The sequence below is a fragment of the Juglans regia genome, chromosome 11 (assembly GCF_001411555.2).
Source record: "Juglans regia cultivar Chandler chromosome 11, Walnut 2.0, whole genome shotgun sequence".
NCBI classification, from domain to species: Eukaryota; Viridiplantae; Streptophyta; class Magnoliopsida; order Fagales; family Juglandaceae; genus Juglans; species Juglans regia.
In genome coordinates this window covers 12,670,164-12,686,166 of record NC_049911.1, presented here as the reverse complement: position 1 = coordinate 12,686,166, position 16,003 = coordinate 12,670,164, and the positions used below count along the sequence as shown (strand labels likewise).

The window sequence follows — 16,003 nt, the reverse complement described above, 5'->3', positions numbered from 1 at the left end:
CCGATCATCCAATTTGTGGCAAACTAAAGAGGGTTTCAGCCCTAGTGAAACCCTAAACACTAGGAATCCGATGGAAACCCCAAGATCTTGGTGAAAACCAAAACCCCAAATGGTTTTCCTAATCCCCAAAAGTTTCCTCCAAACCCTAATTGAACCCGGTTTTAGCTTAGTGTTTAATCGTTTGAGTAAATCAGTTTCACATGCTATTAACTACTCAAATTCATGTTATTATATCCTTCGTTATTAATTTATACCTTGGTAATTTTATTGGACCAAGAAAAAGTTAGACTTGGGCTTGATAGCAACCCAAACCCCATTGAAACCCTAAATGGAAGCCCACTCAGTTAAGACCCATTAAGGCCCACAAAATTGAGCCACCAAGGAAAGGATTGTGGAGGAAGTTTTCCTCTAACCATGACAGTCCCTTCATTGCCCAAGTTAGCCTAAAATAGTGGCTGATGAGATGGCTAAGAGCCACCTCACCCCTTTCTCTCTCTTTTTTATTTTATTTTATTTTTTTTATTTTTTATTTTTTTTTAATTTTATCAAAGAGTGAGAAATCACCTGTCCAATAGTGATCCCCACCCAATTTTATTAATAAGCCCTCACTTGTGGCGGAGGAATACCGTGGTAACAAACATATGTACTCGGGACTTTACAATAATAAGAAAGACCAAATAAGCCCCAAGCACCAGACACCAACTCAAAACTCAAATAAACAATATAAAGGAATATTAAGAACATAAGAGAACTAACACTCAATCCTAAATACAACCACACTACCTGAGATAAGCCAAACCACAGGAATCAGTTCTAAGAATACCTCTTAATAGATGAGGAACATCCGTCTGCCCTAACCACTCATGAGAGACCACATTACTACCCAATCGAGCCAAAAAATCTGCAGCCTTATTACCTTCCCTATAAATATGCTTAATAGAGAAATTCATCTCTGCCAACATATTCATAATATCTTCCCAAAAATCCTCTAGGTACCAGAGAGTACATCTTCTGTCCTGAACCCAATTAACAACCAAAAGCGAGTCCATCTCAATATTAATATTATTAATCCCCAAATGTTTACAATGTTCAATCCCTCTTCTCAAGGCAATAACTTCCGCAAGATTATTACTACCACTCCCAATGGATTCAGCAAACGCAAAAACCATCTTCCCAAACTCATTTCTTACTACTCCTCCTGCACCCAAAATACCAGGGTTATTAATACTACTTCCGTCCACATTCAGTTTAAACCAATCTTTATTCGGTCTCTCCCATCTAACTGCCATAGAAACCCCTCTTTTTTTAAAATTAATAGAAAGATTCAAAGACTTCAATATCTTTACATCCTTATCCACAAGCCGGGAATCCTTATGAATCTTAATACCCACCCAATTAATCCAATACTTTATCAATCTCCATAAAACTTGAACCTTCTCCTTCCTACCTTCCATTCTCGTTGTACATCTCCATATCCATAAATTCCAAGTGATAATGACAGGAATAACTCCCATAAGAATACCTAACTGAGAGGACTTCGAAACTCTACGGAACCATGCCTCAACAGTTGCCCTCCAAGACCGATTCGGGACAAACGGAATACCCAAAATATTAGAACTAAACTTCCAAATAGCCTTAGCAATATTACCACTATATAACACATGATTAATATCCTCTATGGCCCCGTCCCTACAACATTCACATTTCGAGGCTAAAGGCACACCAATTCTCCTTATACGATCATCCACTGCAAGGCATGAGTTTAAGGCCTTCCACATAAGCACAGAAAACTTCTTAGGTAAAGCTGAATTCCAAATCCAATCCGACCATTGACAATTAGGATTATGAATCCGAACAAAAGATCAGGCAGTTTTGGTCGTGAAAGACCCATCCGAATTTTCCAACCAAATAAGCTGATCCTTACCCTTCCTCCTACTACTAACTTCATTGACAATATCCTCCATTTTATCAGACCCTACTAGCTGCTCAAGTTGCTCCATATCCCAATTATTATTAATCATACAATCTTTCACCTTCAATTCCGGATCACCCACCATCTGATACTGCTCCATAAGTGGACCAGAATTTAGCCAATTGTCTCTCCAGAACGACACGTTCCCCTCCCTAATCTTCCACCTGGAACGTGAAAGAACAACAGGAATTTCTTTTACAATAGCTTTCCAAAACCTAGAGCCTCTCGATGGATTAAGCTCAATCGGATGCTGACCATGCAAGTATTTAGCACAAAAAAATCTTTTCCATAAAGAATCTGAACTTAACAAATTCCAGGCAAATTTAAGATGCAAAGATCTTTGCACATCAACAAAACTTCTCAAACCAACCCCTCCTTCATCAACAGGTTTGCATAATTTGTCCCATTTAATCCATTTCCTCTTGGGATTCCCATTAAATGAGCCCCAAAAAAAAGTGCTAAATAATTTATTAAACTGAAGCAACACTAATTTCGGAACCTGCATCACAGATAACAAATGAATTGGCATACTCGACAACACATGCTTTAATAAAATGACTCTCGCCCCTGTGGAGAGAAAACTCACCTTCCAACCTTTAATCTTCTTTCGAATTTTTTGAATAACATCCTGAAAATGAATTAACTTCAATCTACTTGAAACAATAGGCACCCCTAAGTACTTGACCAGGAACACCCCTTCCGTGAACTGTGTATTCAATAAAAGGTGTCTACGTCTAACAGAATTAATTCTTTTAGAAAAGAAGATTGAAGACTTGGCACTATTTACCTGTTGACCAGACCACTCAGCATAAATACGAAGAACTTCGACAATTTCCGAAACTGAAGACCTTCCTCCATTAGCAAAAATTACCATGTCATCAGCATATAAAAGATGAGAAATAACAGGACCATGCCTAGGATGAGAAAAACTTTTAATTCTCCCCATTTCAAATTTATTTTTTAACAACCGATAGAGAACTTCTTCTACCAAAATGAACAAGTAAGGAGATAGAGGATCTCCTTGACGGAGACCACGTCCACCCTTGAAAAAACCTTTGGCGACACCATTCATAACCACAGAATACCAAGGTGTAGTAACACATTGAGCTAACAAATGACAAACCTTCGGGGAAAACCCAAAAGCTTTCAAAATATGACTTAAAAAACCCCAGTCAATAGTGTCATAAGCTTTCACAAAATCAATTTTCATCATAATATTACCTCCTCTAATAGGCTTGTTTATATCATGAATAAGCTCCTGAGTAAGACTAATATTTTCAAAAATACTTCTACCAGGTAAAAAAGCACCCTGTTCCAAAGAAATAATCCTACTGAAAACTGAAGTAAATCTGTTCACTAAAATTTTAGAACAAATTTTATAAACCACTGAACACAGACTAATGGGCCTAAAATTCCCAAACGACGTAGGATTCTGAACTTTAGGAATTAAGACAATAAAAGAGGCAGAGTAAAACCTTGGTAAGACAGCCCCGCCAAAAAAATCACTAACTGCTTCCAATAAATCTTGATACACCAAGGACCAACAATGCTGAAAAAAACCCGAGCCAAATCCATCCGGCCCCGGACTACTATCCACCGGAATAGAAAAAAGTGCATCTTTTACTTCCCCAACCGACGAAATACTACCAAAAAATTGATTTTCCTCCTCCGAAACTTCCTCAGAAATTAACCCAACCAGATCTGGCACAGAACTGGTTGCTTTAGCTTTGAGGAAATCCTCAAAATAAACACACGCAGCCTCATGGATATCTTCAGGCGAGTTAAGCACTCTGCCATCAGAGAGCTTCATTTCTACTACCATATTATGTTTGTTATTCTGCAAAGCTTTAAAGAAAGCAGTCGAAACCTCACCTTGCGATACCCACTTTTGTTTAACTTGTTGAGCAATACGAGACTCTTCCCTTTGTAACCAGACATCAAGCTCAACCTTGTTCGCTAAAACATCAGCTTCTACATCCTCTGAGTAACATTCTTGAAGTCTTAATTCACCTTCCTCCACTTTAGCTTCTAACTCTTTAATATGCTTTCCTGTCCAGCCAAACACTTCCTTGTTCCAAGATTTAAGAACCAATTTTAACCTCTTCAATTTAGCAGCTAGCTTCCACAAACCCGTACCATTAACCTCCACCTGCCAAGAACTAGAAACACATCTCCAAAAATCTTCATGATTAGTCCACATATATTGAAATTTAAAAGAGGTTTGACCATACCTAGCAGATGAAACCAAGTGACCCAATACCATAGGGGAGTGATCTGAAGTCCTCCTAGGAAGATATTGAATTCTACCTGACGGATAAAGATCCTTAAACTTGGAATTACATAAAGCTCTATCCAGTCTAGCCCATGAACACGCCATTCCTAATCGACCGTTGCACCAAGAAAAGCCATTACCTGAAAAAGGCATCTCAACAAATCTGCCATCATCAATAAAGGAACAAAAATCCTCCATAGCAATAAGCATCCTAGGATTTCCCCCTCTTCTTTCATTATCATTACAAATGACATTAAAATCCCCAATAATCACATGAGGAAACTGTAAATTATTAACACCAAGTAAATTAGACCACAAAGGCCTTCGATCTAAAAACCGACACTTTGCATAAACCGAAGAGATCAATAAGCTAGAGTTAATAAGCATAGTAAGGTGCTGATCCGAAACACCCATAACCTCCACCTTCAAACCAGCCTTCCAAAAACACCAAAGCTTACCATCTGATTTGCATTAGAAAGATACTCATCAAATTCAAGAAACGTCTTCCAATAATTCAACTGAGAATCATCCCTAAACGGTTCTGCAATAAAAAGAATAATAGGCTGCAGCTCACGTACAAGCCCCCTCAAACGTTTCCTCGAGGTACCAAGGCCACGGATGTTCCAAAATAACAATTTATTAATCAATGATTCTACTTAGAGGGCTTGCTAGGAACCCTATAGGACCTACGTAACAAATGCTTACTTGGAGACTTCCTAACTACTAAATCAGAATCAGAAAAATCATCTTTTTGTTTACCTGGGTGGTGATACTTACCTTCATCCTCAGATTTGGACTCCATCTGCAAATCTACCGTGTCTATCTGCACCTCTCCTTCTGCTACTGGGATATTCCCGCTTGACACCAAGTCAATTTTGGACTCTAGCTGCATAGCATCCTCCGCTACAGATGATGTCTCGATGAATTCCACCCTTCTTGGTTCTAATTGGCCACCCACTACAGCATCGTCTTTCTGCACAGCAACATCCACTATTGGAATTGGCTCGATGAATTCCTCCCTTCTGGGTTCTAAATGGCCACCAACTCCAGCAGACAGCTCCTGAGTTATTATTGGTAAAAAGACCAACTCCTCCGCTGGTAAAGTCCCGCTAGCCTCTCCACAGATCAACCTCTGCTCGGGGGCCTCCATTTCTTCGATAACACTCTCAGACCCCAACTTCGACTTCCCTACATCCTTGCCACCATCCAAGACCGGCACCTCAATCTCAACATCTTCCAATGCCAAAACAGGGGACTCTGTGGTTTTCTCCGAATGATCTGTAGTCTTCGCATCATCTTCTTTATCTTTTGGCACCCAGACTTTACTTGACTTAATCACCTTCAAACTCTTGCTGCTCTTTCCTTCTTTCTTGTTTGCCTTACATGTCTTTACGTTATGCCCTTGCACCTTGCACACGGAACAAAATGCAGGCAGTGTTTCATACTCAATTTCTTGGAAAATGCTTGTAGGATGTCTCGGTGTCCCAATCCAAATGGAATGAATCAGCTCATGATCGATATTCATTAGAACACACACCCTTGCACCATCGGTACGAGTTGCACAGCGTGTCGCATTATCTCTCCTTAAAAAGATTCCAATCGGTGCAACTATATTCCGCAAGAACGCTTCTTGATAAAGATTTGGAGGTAATCCGGGCAACATGATCCAAACTGGAACCAATGATGGTTCGTCATCTTCAGTAAAATCAGTAGACCATTGAAAGGGTCTATAAGCAACCCCTTCAATATCACAGCTTTCACGGGACAATGATTTCAAGAAATCATCTTCATCTGAAAATCGCACAAAGACATTCCGAGCCTTCCGCATAGCTGAAACGACTGGCTGATTCGTTAATCCCCATCTGCTATGAATGAACCCTCTGATGCGATCCAAAGAAGGTCTTTGTCTTAAGAATTTTAAAACCATAGAGAACCGAAAAGGAACAGCCGAACGATCCAACTCCTCCTTAGTAAATTGCACAAAGAACTCACCTTCAACACATTTTGGAGGCCTGAATGGTATCGAGACCTCAGGGAGAGCCTGAGGAACCTGGGAAACCAATTCGGCAAACGTGCGTGTCTTTGCATGCGACATGGGGGGGGGGGGGGCTGGCAGCCCCCGGAACCATCCATGCACGTAATAGACTGACTAATCTAGAACAAAACTCCAAAATCAAACTTGAAAATCTTGGAGCATTCTTGGAGCATTCTTGGAGCATTCTTGGAGAAGACTCGGAATCTTTTAAACCCTTAGAGATACTTTTCCTCAATTAGCACTTTCTTTTGGGGTTCAGTTGAGGGGAAACCAAAAAAGAAATGGGTGAAATGGGAGTCATTATGTAAACTAGTTGATGAGGGAGTTGTTGGCCTACAGAATCTTATGGATGTTCAAAAATCTCTGCACTTTAAATTTGTTTCGAAATTGCTTACTGAAAGCTCTTTGTGGGCAAATTTTTTCACTTGGCAACAACAAGGCAACAAACCATGGGCAGCAGCACTTGGTTTTTCACCTGGTTTTTGCTGACACCCTATCACTCAAAGTGTCTTTGACCCCTCCAGAAGCCTAAGTGTCGTCCTTGTCCATTCCCTTCGAAAACTAGAGGAGCTACCCTTCACATAAGTTATTCCTCTTCAACTCTAGTTTCTATAGGTATGCTTTGTAACTGCCATCTAGAAATTTAATGGTAGAATTTTTATAAGCTTTAGGAACCTCGTGGAAATTCTGTAAGTTTTCACAAAATGACCAATCGCGTATATTTTAGTTTGTCAGCATAGTTAGTGTTACCACTCACAATGGTGCCAGAAGCACTATTTTATTTATTTGAGATAGTTAGAAGTGTCAAAATATGATATGGACTACACCATCAAACTAAATGAATATTTAGGATTTTATGGCACAATAATCTCATTTTCAATTTTCGGACAAAACACTTGTTCGAAAACACATTTTGTTTATTTCGAGGCACTTCAATGTTGAATTTCAATAAACAAATTGTACAGTTAATTTAGTATGTATGTTTAGGATTTTTTAGTGTAAAATTTATTTTCACTTTTTTCGGAGCGAATAGTAACCTTAGTAGTAGCACCAAGTGCAGTGTTTTCAAAATTACAGTGTGGAATATCCAAATTAGGATATAGAGGTTTTATTTACACACTTGGCAAAATTTTAGCCACACTTGGTGATAGGGGTGGGCAGTGGGGGCCCGCACCATGCTGCCCTGCCCTCATCAGCCCCACCCCCACATGCCGGGGTGGGCAACCCTGCTCCGCCCATGCGGGGGCGGGGCCCTCCGCCCCACATCTAGAGCCCCTAGCAAAGATGGGGGGAGGGGAGGGCCTAACCCCACCCCAACCCTCTTACATTTATATATATATATAAACATAAATATGTATTTATATTTTACAAATGATGTATATATAAATATATATTATAATTTGTTAGACTTGTTTACAAAGTATCCACTAACAAATTTAGAAACTACCTAGTTTAAAAATTAATACACTACAACTTACACAAAATATACACTAGAAAATTTAAAAATTACATAGTTTTTTAAATTATAGTCATATTTACAAATTTTAAATTTCTAATTTTGGTCTAAAAATGTATTTTTAATCACTTTTGGACTTGGGAATAATTTTTAAACCTAGTTAAATGTAGTATATTGTTTTAAGTGGACGGAGGCGGGTAGAGGGTGGTTCCGCCCCATAGGGGGTGGGTAGCACCCTTACTTGGTGAATAGTATTGGACACTTGGCACCAAAAGGAACCACGAGTTGGATTGTGAAGAAAATCAAGCTGTGAGATCATGCCATCTAAGCAGAATCCTATTCCATCCACAATGATTTCAGATCACAGTGTGGAATGTCCAAATTATAGAGAAGTTTTATTGGAACACTTGGCAAGATCTTAGCCACACTTGGTAAATAGTATTGCATATTTGGCACCAAGAGGAACCACGAGTTGGATTGTGAAGGAAATCAAGATGTGAGATCATGCCACCTAAGTAAAGCCCTATTCCATCTACCTATCCACATTGTGCCAAACCAAGTAGGGTTTGAACCCTAGTGAAACCCTAAATACTTGGAATCCAATTGAAACCCCCATAGCTTGGTTGAGACTGAAACCTTAAACGGTTTTCCCAAACCCTAAAGTTGGCCTCAAAACCCTATTTGATCCGATTTCTAACATTGTGTTTAACCGCTTGATTAAATCTCTTCCACATGCTATTAATTTCTCAAATTCATGTTATGACATTATTATCAAACCCTTTAAACCTTGAAATTTTGATTGGGCCAAAAAAAAGGGATTTGGGCTTGATAGCATCTCAAACCCTAACCGAACCCTATCTAAACCCCAAATGAAGCCCATTTGTTTAAGGCCCATGAATTTTGACCACCTTGGCAAAAATTCTTGAGGAAGTTTCCATCCACCCATGGCAAGCCATTCACTGCTCCCAACAACCCCAAATTCATGCATGATGCGAAGGCCAAAGGCCACCTCACCACCACCCTTCTCTTGGAAGTTTCCTTGGTTGAAAACCACTCACTATTTGCATCTTTTTGTGACCTAATCACCATACCTCAAGATGTCATACGAGGCCATACCTCCCTTTTTAGAAGTTCTTGAGGCGTGTAGGCCACCATTTCCCTCACTTCACCACTTTTGACCCTCATTCTTTGAAAGAAACCCTTAAAAAAGCTCTTTTGGGCGGATTGCATATGCCTTTTAGAACCATTTTTAGAAACATGGGTCAGGACTAGGTTTCAAATTGGAGGCTGACCGACTGGAGATGATCGATTAGGCAATGAAGGAACGACTCTAAGCTCATAGCAGCCATGCTCCGAATTAAAGATAGTTATGGCATCCCTGACTGAGTTTCAATGGATTAGCCTAGTAGATATTTTCGCTTATGTTTGTACTTACGGGGCTTTGTCTCTCGGAATCTTATGATTAGAGAGATTTTAAGCTTATGATGTAATCTTGAATGTCTATCACTTTAAGTTCATGATTTACGTTTTGGGACATATGTCGTTTGGGTGCATAGTATTGCTTAAAGAAAAAAAAAATATCTGCTATGAATATTGCATATTGCTAGATGTATACTAGGTGCATTACATATTTAATTATTATGAATGGGGCAGGTAATCTTGTGTTGCATGTCTCGATGCTTCTGAGTCCGTCTGATCTCAAAAGGAATCTAGGGGCATCACACAAAACAATGCCCAAAACCATGGGCTACAACAGACAGTTTTTTGCCTTGAAGCTGCCGTGTGATGGGGTGGTGGTGAGGTGGTTTATTCCCCTCTCATAAACCACTATTTGGGGCTGACATGGGCAGTGGAAGGACTACCATGGCAGGGGGAAACATCCTCCACATGCGTTGCCTTGGTGGTGCAATTTCATGGACCTTAATGGGCCTTAACCAAATGGGTTTCCATTTAGGGTTTTAATGGAGTTTGAGTTTCTATCAAGCCCAAATTTAATTTTTATTGGGCCAATAAAAATACTATATTATAAAAGAATAGATAAGGGTGAAATGATATGAATTTGAATGGTTAATTGCATGTGAAAGTGATTTGATCAACTGATTAAACACTGAGCTAAAGTCGTTTTCATTTAGGGTTTGGGAAGCCATTTAGGGTTTCAGTTTCCAGAAGGTATTTGGATTCGAGTTTTAATTGGATTCCAAATATTTAGGGTTTTATTTCGGAAACCATTTAGTGTTTGACTTAGGTGGCGTGATCACAAAACTTGATTTTCCTTCTTTTCCTTCACATTTCCATCTCCTAGTTCCTCTTGGTCCCAAGTATCCTATACTATAATAGCCCGCCAAGAATTAAATGGATGAATTTCTTTAGTCTTTAGGAACCTCGTGAAAACCCAAGAAGTTTTGGCGAATCGACCAGTTGCATGTTTATTCTTTTAAACATTGGTAATTTTATTAGACCAAGAAAAATTAGATTTTAGCTTGATAGAACCCAAACTCCATTGAAACCCCAAATGGAAACCCATTCGGTTAAGGCCCATTAAGGTCCATGAAATTGCACAACCAAGGCAAGGCATGTGGAGGATGTTTCCCCCTACCATGACAGTCCTTTCACAGCTCAAGTCAGCCCCAAATAGTGGTTGATGGGAAGGCCAAAAGCCACCTCACCACCATCCTTCACTTGGAAGCTTCCTTAGCTGAAAACCATGTGCACTAGCACATAGTATTACCCACAGTTTTGGTTAACACCCCATCACCCAAAGTGTTTTTCGAAGATCTAAAAAGTTTAAAATTGGGAGGTTAAAAAAAATATTAGGTTTAGGTTTAAGCTTGAATAATTTGTAGAGATAGCATGCTCTAATGGCTTTAATATTCATATATGACGTTTCTAGGACTTTGATTTACATGTTGAGATGTTAGTTTCAGGATTCATGGTATTGGTTTTAAATATATGAGTTTTTATGCATGCAATGGTCCTGATTAGTCTTGTATTGGAGATTTTTGGATGTATCTATGTTTTGATGAAAATATTTCCATGTGGTCTTATGTTTGATGCTTAGACTATTCTAGAACTTGATTATTAACCATCTAATGTTGATCTATTATCAACTATTTCATAATATATTTTGGATCTAAGGGTTTCATCAAAATCAAACCACATAGTTTTCGTTTTGGTGAAAGGGTGAAAACCGAATGTTTCAAGTGTGATTTGTCACTTTTGTGGTTTTGGCTTGATGATTCAAAGCGTAATACTTCTTAGGAATGTGTTATGAATGCATTGAGAGTATGTTATTGAACTTTTTGAGTTCATGGAGTTGTTTGAAAGGAGATAAAGCCTTGACCATCAAGGGTTGTGCTTAAAGTTAAAAACTTTAAGTATTGTATTCAAGACATTTGTGGTTTTGTGATGTGAGTTTTATTGCTTGTTCTAGTATGTTATTTGATCATAAGATATGATTTTTTTTATGTTACATATTTTAGTTTAAGTATGAGAAATGAGGTTAGATAGAATTGCAGTAAAATTTAGGGTTTGGGCCTATGCATGTTTAACCTAGTTGAGATGTGTTTTAAATTTTTCTAAATTAGATATTTGGATTTAGGAAAATATGTACGTTAGGAATGTAAATTTGGGTAAGATTTGGAGTTACAATATGAAATCCTTAAGTTAGAGGCAAAATCGTAATTTTTCCACATGTTGATAGGTAAAATGGTAATTTTATTCTAATTCAGTATTTTTATGTTTCTAAACTATTAGTGAGGAGTTTTGGACGTTTAGAAATATCTCCTTACAGTTTTCCATAATTCACGCATTTAATTTGTCACCCTACGTTCAGTCTAAGTTATCTTCTAACTTATTGTCAGGATATTGTGTATGTGTTGGTAAGAGAATAGTTGTTCATATTTTTATGTTCTTATATATGCCATGTTATGACATGTCACTACAATGTTTGTCTGTTATACATTTTTTTATGTCACGAAATGTTTATATATTTTACGTTTTATCATGTCACAAAATATATATATATATCTGTTACACATTTTATCATGTCATGAAATGTTTATCTGTTGCACATTTTATTATGCCACGAAATGTTTATTTGTTACACCTTACGCCACGTCATGAAATGTTTGTCTATTTCATGTTATGTCATGTCATTCATCTCACAATCACATGTTACTTCAGGTCATTTGTCTTTTCATTTCATGTAATGTATTTCCATGTCAATCAAGTTTGTTTATATTTGTCATAACCCTAAGTGTTACGATGGGATAATATCCTCGTGAAACTCCTCTGTTTATTCTGGAGTGCCTAAATTAGCTTTAAATTTCCTGGTTTGACAAGGTAAAGATCAATAGGCATCGAATGAGGCCTAAGTAATTGGTCATTGAATAGAAGTCATGCACCAATGTCGATGGTGACACCCACATTTTAATTTCATGTTATACGTACTCGTGCAGATGCAGATACCTGGGAACTGATACGTATGTTAACGCACTCACAACTAGTGCAAATACTTGTGATGTGATGCGGTATCGGCAAAGACACAAGACTCAAGGGGACTCATGTAGTACCCATATTTCACTTTTAATTAACTAGTTTAATTATTGAACAAGATTCCAAGTTTATGTTCAGTTTTAACCTCAATTCATGTTCCGTTTCAGTTCAGTTCAATTCAGTTCATGTTTAGTTTTAGTTAAATTCACGTTTAGTTCAAGTTCAGTTCATGTCAGTTTCAGTTGAGTTCACGTGTAGTTCAAGTTCAATTCATGCTCAGTTTCATATTCAGCTTTATGTCATGTTTATTTCAAGTCAATTCATTTCTTTTCATGTTAGTTCACGTCATGTCAGCACATGTCATGGTATTTGTCAATTCACATCATCCTTATTTATGATCACATTTTTACTCATGCTTTTACTATCATGCATGAATATTTAAATTAATAGCTTAAGTTGTTTGTTAACTGGCTAAGATTTGTAATTAAATCTCACCGTGGTAATCCTAACTATCATTCCCCTGAATGGTAGGTACTGTGACATGATCGATGAAACCAAACTGGACCCGACTGAGGTTGGCATAGCCAAAACCAGGTATTACTAAATTCACTATAGGTGATCACTCCCGACTAATAGGTTGTTACATGAATATTACTATACTGCTAGTGAAGGATATTGCGGAAATTGTGGAGGAGATCTTAGAAATTTTGGGAAGTACAGGATGAGGACTAAAATATTATAATATGTACTAAGTACTTCTCTTTTGAGGTTTGAGAGGGCCCATATTGTAGGGACCTTACTTTTGGTCATGCATGGTTTGAACTAGTCTCTGAATGGTTTATGTGAATTTGGTATATGTAAATACTTATTGATGAGTAGTTAAGTTTGGAATTAGCATTCTAGTACTTCATGTATTGTTCAAAGAAAAAAATCATTTATCCCTTGCAAATATTGCATATTGCTAGGCACATTGTATCTTTATTTGTCATGAATGGGGGTAGATAACCTTATGTTGCATGTCCAGACGCTTCAAAGTCCACCAAATCCCAAGCAGAATCTGGGGACGCCACATATACTATTCACCAAGTGTGGTTAGGATCTTTCTAGATGTCCAAATGAAACTTCTCTAGACTGGTTTGAACATTCCACACTATGATCTGAAAACAGCTAGATTGCGGGCCACATGGCACTAACACAGAACTTACTATTCATCCCGAAAATAGTAAAAATAACTTTGCACCATAAAATCCTAAATAATCCTATGAAACTAGGAGTGCACTTCGTTTCGCAAATTTCAACTCCTAAGTGCCTCAAACAAATCAAAACGTGTTTTCAAATAGTTGTTGTCTAGAAAACAAAAATCGTTTTATTGCGCCATAAAACCCTAAATATTCATCTTAGACTAGTGACATAGACTTTTTCTCATTCTCACACTCCTAAGTCCCTCAAATAAATAAAATCGCTCTTCTGACACTTAAGTGTGTAAGAAACTAACTATGCTGACAGATTAAAACATACGCAATTACTCGATTCGTGAGACCTTTCCGAAGTTTTCACGACATTCCTAAAGCCTAATGAAACTCATCCACTGAATTTCTAGCGGGCTATTATTATCATTTAAAAGAGAAGATGTTGCTCACTAAGCCTATTGTCCATCACTGGTTATATAGTCACTAGTCAATGTGGGTGGGGGTGAGTCAAGGTCTACTATCATGGTATGCTAAGGCATATAGTACATCACATTGCTATTGGAATCGTAAATCATGTTACCAAAGTGCCTAGGGTCAATGTGTTGTTCGACCTCCTCGTCTTCATCGCCGAGTACATGACCCTGAACGAGGAGTCATCCTCAATGAATAGAAGACATTGATGATCCTGATGTCTCGAGCTTAGGATCGATGGTTGTGACCTGCTCCTCAGTTGCTCTGCTGGACTCAGCTTTGTCCCGTGACATCCTCGCTCTGAGACTATCTCATGACATCCACGTGGTTAGGTGAAGAGGTGGTAGCATTCCTCATCAGGTAAGGCCTTCCTCTCATAGCCTGTCTAATTCAATAAGTCACCTCCTACGGCATTCCTCGCTCAACGGTGAACTGTCTACTTTGTCTTTGTTTATAGAAGCGATAATAGATAAGTTCCCATGTGTTGCTGCCAAGGCAACTTGTACCCGTGGCGACAGTGAGACTAGGTGGCTACAAGTACACCCATTTGATTGAAGACAAGACTACATAGTAGCCTTCAACTCGCCTAAAGTAACTAAAAGTTATCGAAAGGACAATTGATCCCTCATAGCAATTAGGTGGAGAATACGAGGAACATCTTTCGAAAAGATAAAATCATACACATGCAGACGAAGGATTTAATAAAAGAAATCATATACACACACATACACCTATTCCTACGGTGTAGTGTTATACACTGGCAAAGATGGAAGCAATAGCACTCTTTAGGGCCTGATGATTGCACAACAACTCAAGTATCAAAGGTCTACCAATCATGTAGTTATCAAATCCATTAGAATACAGAAACAATGCTCAGTCCACCTAGCAATCATATAAAATAATAGCCCTATTAGTTTATGATTGGATAAAGTATATCCATCTGGAATTATGAAATCCAATTACAAGAGACTCACTGACACTAGCATATCAATTACAGAATTAATAATTCTTATTCCCTTTCTCCTAGGATCATCCTATCTGAATCAAGCTTCCAAGCCTCTCACCCTCTTAGTCTCTCTCCTTGTATAGAAAGTCAACTTTGTTCACTGTTCAGTAGTGTATGATCTTTTCCAGTATGGATTCGAAAGGCAAGCAGGGAGATGGGATGAGAACAAGAAGCTTTCATGAGGAGAACTACAATACTAGAAGGGTGTTCTTGAGAAGTTATCCTCTTCAATGGGAAGGAGATGATGAATACAACGAAGAAGATGTGGGGAGGGTCGTCGATAGGAGTCAAAAGAGACCCATGAAGAAGATTATCCTATCTATGTTTCATTGGTGTGGACACAGTTTTGTTCTTAAGGAGATTCAAATGTAAGCTCGTAATTTACGTCCTTGCATGTTTCCCGCCCGCATTAAGACCCCTACTGCCCTACTTTCAGCCTAATCTCCTGCTTTGTCTTCCTATCTTCTACCCAATCTCACTGTTTCATGAACAAAGGATGAATTTACATAATATGGTGAATCTAACCTCACCTATAAACACAGGACTTTTCCTTCATCCTCTTACATGCACATTAAGTATAGAATAACATGCCATTGTAGCATGCATCGATTACAAAATTTTATATTTTTTGCTGTTAAGTAGCTTTGAGTCTTAGAATCTAAAATATGGCAACATATATAGGTTGTGACCATACCAAACAGCAACAATAAGTATTTCATGCAGTGTTCATGTCATATTTCCAACTTAACATGCGGCTTGTTTAAGAAATCTATGATAACATACATCAAAAGGCTCTGATTTGGCACTTGATGCTTGTGCTATCATAACCATTACCATGACAAAAATGTCTATAAAGAATGATCAAGAGTTTCCATTGAATGGTTGAATTATGATAGAATAGAGTTCCAGAGAAGGGCTTTCCCATAATGAGTATGTCAACTAGGTCATGAAACAGAGGTTAAAGGTTCTCATCATACAAAACTTTCGTTATCAAATTTCAAGGAGTGAGTTTTGCCATATGAAGAAAGGAAAAACCAAAGGCCAAAGCTTACATATGAATATAACAATACGTGGCTTAGAAGAAGAGAATTGACACACCCATGGTGA

The 16,003-nt window shown here is 38.2% G+C and overlaps 1 protein-coding gene across 1 annotated transcript; it reads right to left on the bottom strand.

Annotated features, from left to right (window-relative positions):
- Positions 1-1,862: 1,862 nt before the first annotated feature.
- LOC108995207 lies at positions 1,863-6,339 on the bottom strand. Its single transcript, XM_018970723.2, has 7 exons — positions 5,022-6,339; positions 4,703-4,785; positions 4,233-4,526; positions 3,448-4,121; positions 2,760-2,820; positions 2,559-2,678; positions 1,863-2,222 (listed from the first exon to the last, which is right to left on the bottom strand). Exons 1-7 carry the CDS (start codon positions 6,337-6,339, stop codon positions 1,863-1,865), a joined length of 2,910 nt encoding a protein of 969 aa, XP_018826268.2.
- Positions 6,340-16,003: the final 9,664 nt, after the last annotated feature.

Bases quoted from the DNA above. Each gene is read 5' to 3' on its own strand.
- LOC108995207 (XM_018970723.2), bottom strand. From the start codon at position 6,339: ATGTCGCATGCAAAGACACGCACGTTTGCCGAATTGGTTTCCCAGGTT. The intron at 4,122-4,232 runs GTATTGGGTCAC...AGTTCTTGGCAG, and splicing joins CTTCAGATCACTCCCCTATG to GTGGAGGTTAATGGTACGGG. The intron at 2,223-2,558 runs GTGAGTTTTCTC...TTGCATGGTCAG, and splicing joins AGAAGATTAAAGGTTGGAAG to CATCCGATTGAGCTTAATCC.